Source organism: Cyprinodon variegatus, unplaced genomic scaffold (assembly GCF_000732505.1).
Source record: "Cyprinodon variegatus isolate N-32 unplaced genomic scaffold, C_variegatus-1.0 Scaffold52, whole genome shotgun sequence".
Lineage (NCBI taxonomy): Eukaryota > Metazoa > Chordata > Actinopteri > Cyprinodontiformes > Cyprinodontidae > Cyprinodon > Cyprinodon variegatus.
Window position 1 is genome coordinate 1275406 of NW_015150505.1, and position 17296 is coordinate 1292701.

Below are 17296 nucleotides of genomic sequence, written 5' to 3' on the forward strand. Positions count from 1 at the left end.
GTGTTATTTTTTTAGATTGATTATTCCAAAAAATTGTTGATATAAATAAAGTGTTAAAAAGTTGTGTAAATAAGCCTCTCACACCACAATTGTAAGCATTAGGGTATGAATTAACAATAAGAAGCTGAATTGTATTTCTTATTTGAGGTAAAGAACTAAAAATAATGGATAAAACAGTCAATGTCTTGAGATAAGATTTAAATGGTGTCCAGAAACCATGTAGAGCTATGGATCAACGATGCATCAAAGAATTGAATGAGTTTCTAACTGACTTGGAAAGGAAATAAAGACAAAACGGGGCAGTGTGCGACGACTTCAACACGACGACAAAGTTTTAAAGCTTTATTACTTTTTCATGGAGAGCTGTGGGAGTGCAGATTTGCATTCTAATGAAACAGTAATGTAATTTCCTTGATTAGTCAGATCTGTAATCTGTGGCTGTAATGATGAGCAGTTCAGTGTCTACTGTGCATCAGTGCAGCAGGAACAGCACAAATAACCACAGCCACGTATGAAGATTTAACAGGTTAATGTTAAAGTACAATTGACCTGCTGGACCTAAACCTTAAAAGTTCAAACGATTATGATTAAGCAGATGAATGCCTCAGGTGAAGCTTTTTTTTTGTGTGTGCATCTATATTTCTGTATTCTTTTTGGTATGCTATCACATTAAAGCTACAAACTTGAAGCATAGATAATATGATTGTCTGAATTTTGTGAATGTGAGCCAATAATTGTGAGTACATTTAAGATTTGTATGTTTTCCTTGTGGTCAACTTATACATTTGTGATATTAGATGTTTCTGCTGTGAAAATAAGTTTAGGAGTTACTAATTTGTAAAACGACAAGTGCATGATTGATTGGTTGATTTATTAAAAGGTTTACAGGCTCATTAGACACTTTACAACCACTACACAGAACAAAAGGAACATCAAGATGTCCGTCAAACAAAAATCACACCACAAGATATTTGCTTAAACTAAATAATGAGACAAATGTATATATTATGATGGAGACATTTAAAACGAGCCTCATCCTCAACAACACACCAACACTGTTCTTCAGACTCTTTGAATCTGTCCTTTTTTACCTATGTCACTTTTTGGATTCAACTTTATAAATAATTCAGTTTGAAACATATCCTTAATTTAAACACAAGTTTTAGGTATATTTTTCTTACATACACTTTGCATCCACTGTTCCTTACACATTTTAGACATCTTTACTTAAACATTTAGATCAAAACCTAAAGTATAGCTCTAAATTAAACTTAAATAACAAAAAGAAGAAAATTTTATCAGACTTTTTTTAGGGTTTGTTCTGAGCTTGTTTACGATAAAAAAAAATAAAAAAAAAATCCCAAATTTCCGAGTTTGAATCTATAAACCCTAATGAAGCTGTTCCACTCCTTACCATCAGATGGCAGTAATGCATCTTAAGGTTGTTTTCCAGCTTCCGACAAATGAGAAAAGGAAGACTAAAACGAAACCATCTAACATCCTTTGCTGAAATGTAGATTTCAACGTATGTGAGACATAGTGTTTGATCGTCGGTTACGTTTTTTGTCTTCTTATCATTAAGGCTGTTTGCAGAGAGCTTGTGGACTCACTAGCACCACTAACTGGAAATCAGTGGAACAGCTTCATCAGGGTTCAGCTTAGATTTGTATTGTTGTTTAGTTGTAGCTTTGTAACTGATCAAAATGTCTAAATGTATTTACTTACAGATGAAACATCTGATGCATGAAAGATTAAAGGAACAAATAGAAATCTTACCTTTTTCAGCTTAACTGAACTTTACAAATTCAGACAGCTACGTACAGAAGCAGCCATTCATTCAAAATGGCCCTTTCCAGTCAAACGCCAGTCGAATGGCAGCCAAATTCCAGCCAATGGAGTGACCCCCTCCTCCTGGGCGTGCATATTTATATAACTCCACCCTTTCATTGAATCACTGGGTCTGAGCGGGAGAAGGTGGTTGTTTTTACCTCTTAATGTCCACACATCATGAAAGAAAAAATATTACCGGTAGTACAAAGATTGATGTTTAAAAAAGTAATCTTAGGGGACCAGCCAAGGAGCAGCCGAGGACCCATCAAGGAAAGTGGGGACATTTTGAATGGCAACCACTGAACATACCCTGTTACTCCAGAGTACTTATGATGATGTGATATTTCAGTTTTTCTTTTTTGATCAATTTGCAGAAATTTCTACCTTTCTGCTTTTTTTCCGTCAAGTAGGGATGCTGAGTGCACATTAATGAGAAATAAAATTTACTGTATTGATTTAACCAAATGGCTGCGTTGAAATCAAGAATGAAAGATTTAAAGGGGTCTGAATACTTTCCGTACCAACTGTATGCGTGATGGTACTGACTGTATATACATAGATTACACTATGCAGCTCTTGAATTCTTAATTTATTGAGATAAGGTTGTTCTTTTAATTGTTGCACCTGAATCATCGGTTTCATCTCATCTTAAACTCTTGTTTTCGATGCATAAATGATTTCTGTCTGTGGATATATTTATTGGCAAAACCTCTGCTACACAGCCAATAATGTTTGCACGTATTCACAATTATGAATCTGAAACTGCAAATTTTAACAAACCAATCCCTCATGAATTAAAAGCTGTAGTTCATGATGAAAGCAGCTCAGCTGGTGCAGGAAGGAAGGTCGTAGCATTATTGTTTCTTTTTTTTCTGCTTTGTCAAGGGATTTCGTAATGTTTAAGTTTAGAATGCTTTAAGACACATATTATTAAGCCAGCCTTAGGAAAACTACTGGACTTAATGCTTTGGGCATTGGAATCTACGTATGTAGATGGAGAATCTGTGAATAGAAAGACTCACATCCAGAGTTTTCACCCAAAAAGTTGTTTATAAATATATTTTGTGATTCTTGAGTTCATTTTAGTGTACTTCTGATTATCTGATCTTTTAAAGTCACTCTATAGATCCCTTTCAGATGGAAATTTAATTTTTAACAAAAGCTATAATTTATGTGAATATCTAGCAAATTCTTCTGGCAGATTAAAGACTTTGATAAAAGCTTAACTTGTTTAGGCAGCTGGGTTTTTTCAGGAAATTACACCCGGCGGCCAATTGCAGCGGTTTAAAAGCAAAGCGACTCACAGATTCAAAATCCATGTCCAATTTACTTAGATAACACATTTAAAAGAAGCAAGCATGCCAAAGAGTACATAAATAAAAAATAAAAACAAGACATCCGACAGACTGTTTAAACACTCATAAAAAAAATTAAAAAAGCATACTATGTAAAAACTGGTGAAATACTGCAAAAAAGATATATATATAGATCTAAATATAAAATATCACAGTGCTACATGAAGATAAAAACTAGATGATGCTTCAGCTGCTAAAGACACTTGGAAACACTCCCTGGTTTTGTCCAGTAGGGGTCACTGTTTTGCTGCTCATCGTTCATCCTGTTTTCACCCTTAGTTTCTCAGCTCCTCGATGTGCCGCAGCACCAACATACATGCCACACTTTCTGCATTTTTCCCCCCATAACTGCTGCAAACTCAACACGTGGTGTCCGTTAGCCGGCTGTCAGGGCCAGGTGTCAAAAAGCGCCGTCAGACCTAAGCCGCCCCCACTGTGCAGCCGTGTCACAAGCACAGGAAGAAAAGGCTAGTTTCCCTGCCAGACCGGGAACAGCATATGCTCCACACCAGCTTCTGAGAGTGTCAATTGGATTCCCTTTTTTTTTGTTCCAACACATTTGACAATTTTTCCACTAATGTCATCTTGAGATTTGCAGCTTTTTACCATGCAGAGTTTACAGAGATGTGGGAGGGCAAAAAGTGCATTTTATGGTTTGACATGTTGCATAAATCAACTGGTGGGTGGAAGAACGACGCTGCAGTCATGAAAAAAAATGGAAACCTGCTCCATACATGATAGGTACTTTAACCTTTATTTTTCCTTTTAATAATCTCATAGGAGATGATAGAGTTTTAGAAAATGAGGAAAGAAAATAAAGAAAGAAAATAGAAAATTTATTTACACTATTGTTTATCACACTGTCCTAAAGTAGTATCGATCTGTTGATCTGCCTGTCAGTCCATTGGTTGCTAAGTTGATGTCCCCAGATAAACTCCAGTGCACCTGGTTGCCTCCAGAGGTCATCTAATTAACAAACAGTATCTATCACCGTGTAATTTAATCTCTGCCTAAATCCAGCTTCTCTGTGGAGGCCCAGAGATTTGTTGCAGAACATTAGAGAACAAACAGCACCCCAAAGACCGAGGATGTTTAACAAATAAACAGTTTGGCCTCAAATGTGCGATTCTAAACCAACTGAGAAGCTCATTCCCAAGTTAGGAAGCTGGTGTTGGATTATAGGAAGGTAAATATAGTCCAATATTTATCTTCCAGTGTAATAATCATCCTACAAAGGAAGCCAGAGATTCAACGGTTTGGTTTATATTAAAGAATTTTTGTGTGTTCCAATGGCCTAGTCGAAGTCCAACACTAAATCCAATCTGTATTAATGCCTAAGAGTCTGTTTTGTGAGTTTAATAGCAAGCAAATAATTTTAAAGATGTGTACCTTAATGGAATCCTTTTTTTCTCCATCCATTTTCTGACACAATTTATTCCAAGCGGGATCGCGAGGGGTGCTGGTGCCTATCTCCAGCTGTCTACGGGCTAGAGGCGGGGTCCACCCTGGGCAGGTCTCCAGTCCATCGCAGGGCAACACAGACAAACAACCATTCACACAGACTCACACCTAAGGAGAATTTAGAGAAGCCAATTAACCTAACAGTCATGTTGTTGGACTTTGGTAGGAAGCCGGAGTACCCGGAGAGAACCCCCGCATGCTCAGGGAGAACATGCAAACTCCATGCAGAAAGACCCTCCCTATTTTTTTAAGACTTTCCCTATTAACCTAAAAACTGCTCTTTGTAAATAAAAAAAAAAAGAAACCTTATAATTACTTCAAAAATTATAAATCCTTTGTCATATTTTTACCAATTTTTTCACCCACGCAATGATGCTGTTAGGTCTTACTGGACTGGAACCTACAGAGTAAAAACCATTACGATGTTTGTATCGTATTGCGATACAAACATTGTAATCGTGTAAATGTAGACAATGCCATACTGCGTCACTGCCTCAATGTTGCCATGAGCAGTTATACAAGATATCTGTTGGACCTAACAAAGAGATCAACTTTTTCTTTTATATTAGCTAACTGGCTTACATATTAGCTAGATAACATAACATTAAAACCCATATTGGAAGATATTAAGCAACTGTTTAAAGTGAAAGCAAAGCCTCTTTCTTTCGTCGTAACACATCGTTCCAATATATCTGAAAAAATGCTAACCGTAAATAGCATCAGTTAGAAACTGGAACTCTTTGTAGCATAGCTCTCCATCTGTCTTAGCATCTCCTAGCAGAAGCCAAACAATCACAAGCTTCTTGGACCAACTCTTCCTTCTCCCTCCATGTGGACCTAGATGTCATTCACCCAAAATGCATTGTTGCATAAACAGCAAGGCGAGATCCATGTGACAATATTAGATTTATGTATGGTTTTTACATAAAAAAAAATATATTTCTCAAATAAATGTTGTTACAACTAACCATAGATCATTTAAAAGTTTAACCATTGACTGGGAATTCAGAGACAATCTGAGAAGCAGATAAAAGTCTAGATGTGTTTCAGTTATTGGTTTGAAACTGTGGAATGAATTGAATGATGATTTTAAGTTGGGTCCTTTTTTGGTGAATTTCAAAAGTACCTTAAAATGTCAAATGATAAAATCCCATGTTGTTATGTAGATTTGAATATTTATATAGGTACTGTGAAGAACCTGGTAGGTTTTAAAGGTTGTACGTATAAAACAGGGTTCTTTTACTATTTTCAGTGTTTAATGATGTATAGTGTACCGAAAAATAAAGTGAGAGTGAAGTGAAGCATGTGATTTTAAAACTGTACACATGCTGTGATTAAACAATGACAAAAATCATGTATTTAACATCAGATATGTGCAGCACTCTTAGGGTTTGGGTTGCTAACCATTTCTTCCATTTTTATTTTAGCCATGACAGAACAATGCAAGACATCGTTTACAAGCTGGTACCGGGACTTCAAGAGGGTAAGAGTCACCCTGCTTTTTCACAAACAGTTTGAGCTTCAACCATGTTGTTCAGCTCAGCCTGACTGGTTTTACATCATAAAAAGATTCAGGCACTTTGTCATCTTATCTCACATTTGTGGATTATTTTCTAGGCCTCAACAAAGTAGCTTTTAGCGCGGAGATGTTATCAAACACTTGAGAAAAACCTCTTCTCTTTGTCATGTTTGCCTCTTGTGCAGCGGAGATAAAGAAGCAGAGGGAATTCTATCAGAAGTTGGGCATGGAGGTGCCTGGGGACATTAAAGGAGAGCTGTGCAACATGAAGACTCATCTAGATCAGCGCAACGGTACAGCCACACTCATGCATGGGCTCTTTCTGTCTCCTCAGAAATACCATAAGGCCATTCTTTCCACTGTAGGCTTTCATTTCCAGTTCAGATAAACATTTTAGTTTATTTCATGCTCCTTTTCTTCAGTTTGTAAATTCATCACCAAGTATAATCGGTTCTGATATTCCAATACAGGGAGAAACTAATCCAACCTAAAGGTTGAGCTCAAGTGGGTCTTCCAAATGGATAAAGACTCTAAGCATGTCACCTAGCTAGTTACAAAGTCCTTGAAGACAACAAGTAATCATGAAGCCACAATTTTAGGCCCATTGGAAATGTTGGTCATAGCTGCAGGAGAACAGTCTGGCTCACAGTCCTGATGCCTTTCTGTTCAAAGGAATGAGCCAAAGGTCCAGAAAGCTGTTTCTTTTTAACTTTAGTTTAAAAACGTTTGACGCAAATTAAACCATTTCCTGTTGGATCAGCATATGTATCAAACTCAAACCAGTGAAATAAAATTACACTTCAGACTGGAATAAAACGCGATTTTAGCTGCAATGTGTAACAATTACTTCAAAGTATAACAAAAAAATAAAAAATTGGGAAAGTTTTGTAATAATATCTGCAGTATTATATGATAAAGCTCAGAATTTCCTAAACAAAGGTTTCACTCTCCATGGTGCTGAAAATGTTATATGCATGGTTATTTGTTAATCATCTTTAATTGGTGCAGCAAGAGAACAAATCCTGATTGGAGGGGGAAATCTAACATTACACTAAGAACAGGGGTGCTTTTCAGTTTAACATAAAAATTCTGCTGATAGTTTTGTCAAGCATTCCTTCAACACGTCTTATTATACGGTAGTTTTAACCCTTTAAAGCCAACTGTATCATATTTGATACATGAGTTTTTAAGACATCTGCATCATCATTTTAATATTTCTGATATTGCAAACCTTCACTTACACATTCAGACACAGGTAGTAAACAGAAAATGCATAACGTATTATAAAGAAATACCTGATGTATCAAAATTGCTGTGAATAAATTATCTAATTTCAGTTATCCAAAATGTATGTTATGTATTTAGTTGGTCAGAAAGTTCAATCTTAACTCTAATAAAACCATATAGAATTTCCTGTTTTACCTCTTGGTCCAGGCTTTGAAGGGTTTAAACCGTTTACTTGATAGTCCTGGAAGCAGAGCGTGTGAGCGGAGCGTGGAGCGAGTGTAGGAGCGGAAGAAATACGCTGGAGCGTAGCGTGGTTCTCAATTCAAAGGCCGGAGCGAGGATTTCGCTCAGCTCCATTTCGCGTCGATGTGCTCACAACAAAACCTAGGCCAAAAACTATGCTGTAGTCTGTGCCTATAATCTGTTATAATCTATGTTTCAACTTCACCATGGAAACGCTGAGACGAGGATTGCATATCCTGTGATAAAAATGGGGATAAAATATCATAAAAACATACACTAACTATACCCAACATACAGAGTGGGTTTACATAGAGTGATCGTTGTGGAAAGGGCCTGTTTTTCAAAATGGATCGCATGCATGCATTATACGCTGTAATCTCATTTACAATGGGTTGTGAAGTGACCTTTTTTAATGTATACTAGTAAAATAAATTATTAATTATATAGGAAACGCAGGGCAACATCAATGGTGCGAGGTGTTACGTTCACAGCTGGGAAACATTGCGATAATTTCACAGCGAGTTAAATAAGACAATACACACGTATCGGTGTCCCAGGACCCTGGCATCATTACAGGGAAGGAAAAATGTGAGAAAATGCCTTCTCCTTGAAATTGAAGAGCGTGGAGCATATTTCGCCGGAGCAGCAGGAAAATGAAGGTAAACGCGAGAAGCGGGAATCGCACGGCGCTCCGCTCCGTTCACATGATCTGCCTGGAAGTCAAGCTGACAAAGCAACTATCACCATAGTGTGGCAGTTATTTAAAGGAATTTATATATAAGAAATATAAGAATTTAACTAAACAGCATTTATTATGTATATTGTATAATGGGATAAATTTAAAACTAGTTTTTGATTAGTTATTAAATGCTGTGTCCCACATGATCAGTTCCAAAGAAGAGAAACCACAGCATTCTCTGATATCAATGTTAGAAACTATGTTAAAAATACATCTATGGATGTTATAACATGTTGAGATAATTATTACTAAATGTGGTTGTAGTCTCATTTTGTTTCAAATTTTAGTGCTAGAATTACTGACAACAAACCTGTGAGGTTGATGATGATGCGTTCATGAAAAATAAAAAAACATGAGACACAGTGTGCATTGGCGGATTAATTAAGAGTAAAACTAATCAAAATATTTTGTTTTTTTTTACTTGGTTGATGTTCTTTCTCCACTTAAACCATTTGGATGACTTGTGCAGGTGGGAATCCTCTTAAGTAAATCTGTTTGAGGTGCTCTGTTAGTTCTCTTCAAAATTTATTTTTGGCGCCAACACCTGTTTGGACCTAATGAGCCACCGTAGCAGAGCCCATAGTGGATGTGTTACTGAAATCATACATGCTGCGCTGTCCTTTGCTTACCAGTGCTGCAGCTGGGATGCTGCAGGTCACGGACTGTAGAGCATATAGACTCCTTCAGACTGTAACCATCAATCACTGACACTGTTTCAGAATTAGGAAAGTAGCATCATGGAACCTGAGCTGAACATGAGCTCATTTTCAACAGCACAAGTGTGCCAATCAGAAATGCAGCAAGCGAGACTTCTAGCATAGTTTTACCTCCACTTTCACATCTATGCTCTGTAAACAGTTAATCGAAATGTTTACAAGCTGAAAAAGTCATCAGATCAGACTTCATCCTCTTGAAGCCGCTGGATTTAAGGGGACTGAGCAGAGAAACACTTGTGGAAATAAATTTTTACTAAGCTACCACCTAAAAATGATTCATGCGAAACAGTTGAGTGTGAGCCACCGCTTTTTTTTTTAAAGGATGAAGCTGTCATGTTTTGGCCTGCGGCTGCTGTGCTGTTAATCAGACCCTTATCCGCGTTGGTTTTCCTCAGTCTGTAAGACGTCCACAGCTTATCTGGTTCCACATCGACCAAACTCTTCATGAAGGAAATATTAATTCTTCATTTCAGATTAAACAGTCTTTTAACATCTTTTTTATCCCAAAATAGGCAATGCCCTTCACCTCAGCATGGTGAATATGTCACTGCTCTTATTAGCCTATATAAAGAATGACCCTCCCCACCCCCATCCCAACAGTAATGACTTACATTAGCAAAACAACCATTAGGAACAGCAGAAGCCATTAAACAGTACAGATGAAGGCAATTTAGTCAACCAGAATGAGCTGCTGGTTTGGTTTTTGTGCACAGTGGTTTTTCCAAACCAGCTCACTGCTGCGTGATGGTGTGAATGTGTGTCCAGAGGGCTGTCATGCTGGCAGACCTAATCGCTCGCTTAATCCCCCTCTCTGAATTTTCTAATTAAGGCTCAAATAGGAGTGGAACTGCTCTCTGGTTCTGCTCTTCGAAGACAATTTCAGCAGAAGCAAGAACACAGAAAAACATTCACTCTGATACCAAATGAAACGGTAACAAAGGAAGTTCTGCGCTTTAATTCAGAGTTATCTGCATGCAGTAGATGCAAACTCTGCAGTGAAGGCTTCTGTAGATTTATATAAATATGCTGGATTTAGAGCGAGTGTTTTTGTTTATGATTCTGGGTCTATTTTTGGTTGTTTTGGGATGTTGTTTTCTCTTCTATTCCCTCTAACTATGCAGTCTGTGTTTTGGAGGAACTTCAAAGCAGAGCAGAAAAAGGTGTTTTTAGATGCCCTAATTGTTAAGTGTTTTAGTTGATGGAATAGATAGAAATGATGGAATTATTTGAAATAGTCCTTAGTATTTATCCTTGCTGCAATCTGGGAATTTCTTTGAAGGAAACCAAATCAAAAGATGCTTGAAATAAAGGAGAAAGATGAGTGGATTACCCAACCATTACCTGAATATTTCTAAACTTATTTTATATTTAATTCACACCATACCTCTAAACCGACCCTCTAAGATTAAAAACGGGTATCTGCCACATCATGGCCAGACTTTACACTCTATAAGGCCTCTTAGTCCGCAGAATATTAGTAAATAGCACATAGAAACACTTACAAACTGCCAATGACATTCTTGGTCAGAGGTTTTTTGGTCACAAGTGGACAACTTTAAACCAAAGCTGTTTACATTTGGTTTTAGAATTGAAATATCGTCTACATCAGACAGGGACCGTTTTAGACAGAAATTTGAAGAAATTAGGCAGATATTAATGTCTGAAAATAATGTCTCTGTTTAGGGCAATAGCTGCTGTTTATTGATATAATGTTTATTTCCCTAGCCTTTCAACATTATGAAAAGAATAATTAAATGCTAACCTTGCTTCTCTGCCTCACTTTAACACCAAACAAATCTAAACTTTGTAAATACCTCTGTCACATGAACAAATAAATGACACATGGCCAGTCCCCTGCCCCTATACAATCACACAAATGCAAACAAAATAGAAATACATTTTGGCAAATAGCATGGCCTGATTTGACCTGTTAGACTGATACCAATATGTTAAAAGACTTTAATAATAATAAATAATTAAACTTTATTGAGAAATGGAGAAATGTACCTTTGCATTTAACCCACCACCTTAGGGAGCAGACTGCCATCGTGGGGCACCCAGGGAGAATTCGGGGTTAAGGGTTTTGCTCAAAAACCCAGAGTGGCAGTCTGTGGGAGTGGGTTTCAAACTCACAACCTAAGAATTCCAAGCTCTATGCCCTAAACACTAGGCCGCCACACCTACCATGTTAATGATGGTATAGTTCAGGATTGGTTCTAACAAAGCTGTTTTTTTTTTTTTACCTACTATTATCTAGATGAAGATCCACTGCTTGAAGGGTCAGACTGATCACGTCAAAACCTAATACTGTCCTTAACCGCTTTAGAAGGACGACTTGTCCCTCAGTCTGTCCTAAAGGGCCTATATCATGCTAACTGATCTACTCTTTTAAACTTTAAACTATGTTAAAATGCCATTCCTTTATCAAAATCATACCCAAAGTGGCATTTTTCTTGATTCATGATAAATCCATAGTAATCCTCATTAGTTCTGCTGTCTGAGCAGCAGCCCCTCACTGTCCTGTGAAAAAAAAAATGGTTGGAGAATATCGAGGTAAACCAGCCCCCTCCAGGAAATGGCTGCCTTAACCGCGCTGCGCCTGCACTGCAAACAATCGCCCACTGTTGTCTCCTTTCAGGAAGGGTTGATGTGAAGCAGAGTGCAATGAATCTGGCTCAATGTTAAGATAAAGTGGCTCTTTAAGCAGCTTAACTGCACAGGGCAGTATTTTTCCCGGAACATATGGCTGCTTTAAAAGGAAGCGTTTTTCTTCAGCGTTGGAAGGAATGCCATGTAGTTCTAAGGTCATGGTTTCATTGTATATTTATCTATAGGTAACTATGAAAGGCTTTTAAAGAAGGCTTAATTTAGAAGCTATAATAGCGTCCACTTGTATAATAAACTCACATTATTCAGAATGGACGTAAGTGTGATGCCTGGAAAAGTCTTAATAGACTTAATGTTTTAAATCAAGGCTCTAGTTGCTTTTAAATGCAAACACTAAAGTTCTGGAGCACTGCTAGACTCCAGCCAAAACAAAAGCTGCTCCCACCAGCACACACTTATTTTTCTAAATTACCAGCACACAAGTCTGCAGAGTGCACTTTTGCTCTCACGACAATCTAAACTCCCACACTGACACACACACACACACATGGCTTACTCCATCTCTAACCCGTTACATGGTAGCCTGAAAATGTCATTGTGCATGCCTGTGGGATTTTAACGTTTAGACGACTTCCCATAAATCAAAAAAGAGACAGAAGACCGTTTTCTAATAGTACCGGAGGGGAGAAACTCAAACAGCCCAAGACTTCATGATATACCGGGGTTGTTTGAAGGCGAGCCTTTACAAAAGAGACGCCCGCCTGATGAGCAATAAGCGAGGCCAACGCTGGAGACGAACACGACGGACAAACTTAGTAATCCACAGAGGGATGGCAATACTTGGCTCTGATGGAAAATAGTCTCAAAGGACTGAATGCGTTTACTGTCTGAGCTACACACACAGTTATTACATCCACTGTATTCTGGAACAGACTGAATTTCTTTGTTTCTAAAGGTTACAAGAAAGCAAAACCCATTTGTGCTGCTTTTCTGTCAGCGCGACGCAATTTGGACTCCGATAACAACGTTTTATAGCTAAGAATTCAATACTGCAACAATATCACTGTCAAGAAGAAAATTCCTGATAAATGTTTGCTTTAACTTGAAGGGTTTGTGCTGCTTGTTCTTAGTGCTTTTATCAGGTGGATGCACACAGCAGCGTGATGCTAGATGCAGAGAAGATCCTCGGACTGAACTATCCGGTCGGCTTCCCCTCAGAGATGGGCGGCATGTTCGCTGTCAGTCTTGTCAGTTTATGATGAGGCTTTATTTACTCCAAAACAAACTGTTTCCTGATGTTAAATAGACTCAAAGACAAAAAGGTTTTGCCAAACATGATGAGTAAAACTTATCTGATTGTAATTTTTTTCCACTTCTTTGGAAATAGCCTTCCTTTCTGTCTTTCTTTGGTTTTGCTATTTATGATAAAGAGAATTAAAATAATTATTCTTGTCTCTTTGCTACATGGAAACTTTTAGAAATGCTGCACAGTCTTAACAATTGTCGCTCAGTTACAATATATTGTTCAGAAATCAACAAATCTTCTAAAAGCCATCGGTATAGTAATTGAATCTTAATGGACTGTAATTTATTATGTTTAGACTGACCCCTTTTTGTGTAAAGATAGATAAATTGTTTGAGTTAAGCCATAGAAAAATAAAAAGTAGCTCAGTTTTCCTTGAAATCAGTGTAATTTTGCTTGATTTCAGCAGGAAAGAAAATAAGAATAAGATGATTTATGCTTAAAACAAAAAAAAAAACAAAACAAACAAAAAAACTATTTTCTTAACTACATAATTTCAAATTATCTTATTTTAAGGGACAAAATTCTCATTGCATTGAAGCCTCACATTATTTACTCTCTCCAATTAAGGGTAAATACACTTATTTTTACATCTTTTTAAGGTCAGTTTCTGCAACAGCAGAAATGTTGTTTCTTAAACATCTTTTTAGAGCCTCATGCTTTCTTTATAATAACTTATGACATAGTTTGAATTTTTAATTGTAAGGATATGTTGGGAGAAGTTAAAGGTATTGTGGAAGATTTTCGTGAAATTTTGAAGTCCCGCCCTACCCACTTGTATAAAGAAAAAAAAAAGCACAACCCTTTACCCGCTCCCTAGAGGGAACGCCTTTTAAACGCATGTTAGAGCGTGCACAAGCCCATATCTCCTCGTGCACGCTCTGTTTAAAAGTTGCTGTTTGTGTCGCTCATACTTGCTTTCCTTCCAAAGGGAGATTTGTAATATTTCCACAACGTCAGACTCACCACCGGTAAGTGAAAATGGGGACGAGCATGTAGGACGGCTTTAAATAAACATATCAGCAGAATGTTCAACAATCAGGAGGACCACTTATTTTGATGATCTACCCAGAAAAAGAAAATCTTCTGCTATATCTTTAAAAATCTCTTAAATGCTTAAATGTTTCTGACTTTATATCAATAAAGTCCGTGGAGATTTTCCACTCCATCCTTACTTGTGCCTATAGGCTTAGAGATCGTGACTTTAGATGAGAAAAAACCGGCGGCGGTTTTAGGAACAGATTTTTCTGCAAAGCCTGGAATGCCATACAGGTTTTTAAGTTAGTATGGGAAATAAAATGCCTGGAAAAATATTTTACCAACTTAATTATCTATCTGTTGGCTTCAGAGATCCATCAATCCATCCATACAGATTTGTTATTCATTCGTCTTTTTGTCCTTACATCCATTGAACCATTTGTCTGTTGTTTTTTACAGATGAAAAAAACAGAAACCTGCCTATCTTAGGAAAATGATGGAGTTTAGGAGCCTTTTTCTCATCTATCTATGCAAATATGTGTACAGATTTATTTTCATGTCTGCACTTTTACTCCATGAGAGCTTTCTCTTCCTTTTTTTTTCAATCAGGTGAAATAAAATCAGAAGACACAGCAAACAAGGAGGCCGGGGAGGAGAAACCAGAGGAGGACAACGACTATCACCGTAGCGACGAGCAGGTACTGCATCACTCTCTGCTTCCTTTCTGACCAGATCACCAAACTTCAGAGTTTAAGTTGATATGATTTTTATGTTCTGCAAGAGAATTGGTGAATACGTGAGTAATGAGTAGTTTAGAAAGCCTCATCTGGGTTTTTGGTTTGGACATTCTGACAACCTTATCTTCAACTCTAAATAGGATTTTTTTCTTTTCTCCATTTGCTTTTCTTATTATTATTTAATTCAGGCTAAATGCTGTCAAGATATTTTTATTACAAGTCAGACTCTCCTCCATACGGAATTTTGTCTTCTCGAGATAACGACAGAACTATTTCGTTATCACGGTTAACCCATTAATTGATTTCTTGAGATGACGAGGTGATTAACCCGTATGAGTAACGAATGAGTTCAAAAGCCCTGGGTTCCCAGTCCATCCATGCCTGCAGCACCTGTAGTTGGGCAGCCACTTTACTGCGTGTGCACAAATAATAATTTTTTAGTTTCCTCCTTCTTTTCACTCATTGTCAGGTTGTGGTGGATGATTGGATTGCATGGAATACAGTAGAAACATATCTGACTGTTTTCTAAAGAAAATCTTTATTCTGCACTTATTTTGGGAGTTAAAGCATCTTATACCTGCTACCGGTGTAACATCGGGGCTGTAAAAAAGAAAAAACCCCGATGATACAACTCCGCACAGGTGGAAGCAAATCATCAAACCAACAACGCCATCTCGTTACCTTTTGAAAGGACGTCAAATTATCTAATCAAATAATGAATCATCTCGTTATATCACGAGAAAACGGCTTTCGTTATCTTTAGATTATGGTTAAATTAGCTAGTTTTCTCGAGAACGCCACAGAGAAAAATTATCAGAGAGATGCATCCGCTCTCGGCTTCCCTACAATGGAAAAAATTCTAAATCAAAATAAGTCGTTATATCTTAAAATAAGTGCATTTGTTCTTGGATTGAGGAGGTAAAAGATACATTTTGCCAATGGAGCAAGACAATTTACATTTAGAATAAGAAAACACAATTACATTGTTTTAATTCAAGTGCATATTATCTAATTATCTTATTTTAAGAGTAAAAATACACATTCCACTGGCAAACTATCTCATTTATCAACTCAAATTGAGGGTAAATACACTTAATTTAAGACATTTTTTACTTATTTCTAGATCGTTTTTCCAGTGTACATCCATACTAATTCACAGATGGAAATCATTTTTCTTATATGTATATTTAGAAAGAAGCAGAAATCCGCTCCCCTTCATCAAAGAAGCACTATCCCCCTGCTGTATGTGGGAGCGGTCGCCTACCCCGTCATGGGTGAAGATCTTGGCCTTTTGTAAATTCAGCAGTGATGCAGAATGCCCACAGAATAGCTAATATGGCAGTCTGAATGCAGCGATGTGAAATGTCACAGAGAGGTGGAGAGGGAGAGAGCAGGGGAATACGAGATGACATATAAAAGAGGGAGAAATTGCAGGAAATTGCAGGATTGAGAGCCCAAAATGGCTGCTGACAGTAACAGGGGTGAGAAGGTTATCACGAAATTGCAGAATTTCATTGGCAGATTTTTGTGTTGAGGGCTAGCTTCATGTTGTTTGAATGAAAAAGGTGAAGTTTGGTGAGGAAACAACTGATGTCAGAGGATGATGAAGGGGAAGAGGAAGATTTGAGTGAAAGCAGAAATAACTGCTTCCGTTGAATAATAATGTTTAGTGCAGATTGCATCAAAATACTTCGTCTTCTGCAGCCATCAGCGTCTGAAGCTGCTCTGTGTCTGATTGTTTTTCTACACCTTTTAACAAACCGCTGCTGTTTCAGTAGAAGTTTAATACTGTTATCAAGGCATGCAAAGCTTTAGAAGGTGTCTAGTTATCTACTATGACAAGGAATTTCTTCAGCAGTCGCTCCCTTTGCTACTGGCTTTCTACATTTTATGTCTGTTTTTTTTACTCTGTGTTTGGTCCATTTGTTTGTAATAAGAAGCATTTTAGTGTTTACCATAAAATACCACAACTATAGACATAAAGCTCCTAAAAAAGAGAGAAAAGCTAAAAAAATAAATGTCAGGTGCCAAGAAGGACAGGACGAAAGTAGCAGAATAAAAACAACACCAGTGTGCATTGAAGAGGCAGCCAGAGCTACAGAAGCTGCCATGTTGATAAATGTTTGAATTTATCATCTTATGTGCTTTAATAGCCAAGAAGAGTTTCACACGTACGAAGAGTAAGTTCAGGTGATGGAACGCTACACAGACAAGGGAACCTACAGTTAATGTTAACAGGAATAAAGAAGTGTAGAGTAAACGAATCCAAGTCGCTTTTAAAGAACACCAAAGCAGTTATTAAACAAAAACAATGTATCTTTCACGTTTGTTTAATCAGTTTGTTTCACAATGCGCTGTTTTCTGTGACCTTTTACCCTACTTCATGTTGTCAGACAGGTTCCCTTGAAATGAATCTGAAAAGAATAGAGCCAAGTCCTGACTGGTGAAAATAATTCATTAAATTAATGTCAAACATTCCACTTGATCATCAAAGTAAGTTAAAATAAACACTTGCAGACATATAACGAAAGTTACTACCGTAACTACGGTTCTATGAATCCCGGATGACCGCCAGAGGCGG

At 37.4% G+C, this 17296-nt stretch overlaps 1 protein-coding gene across 1 annotated transcript in view; it reads left to right on the top strand.

Annotated features, from left to right (window-relative positions):
* pcgf3 (polycomb group ring finger 3) overlaps positions 1-17296 on the top strand; it is a 44645-nt gene that overhangs the window by 10831 nt on the left and 16518 nt on the right. Inside the window, exons 4-6 of the mRNA XM_015371077.1 lie at positions 6074-6129; positions 6351-6458; positions 14588-14676. Coding sequence (XP_015226563.1) covers positions 6074-6129; positions 6351-6458; positions 14588-14676 — 253 coding nt within the window. The remainder of the gene's footprint in view (positions 1-6073; positions 6130-6350; positions 6459-14587; positions 14677-17296) is intronic.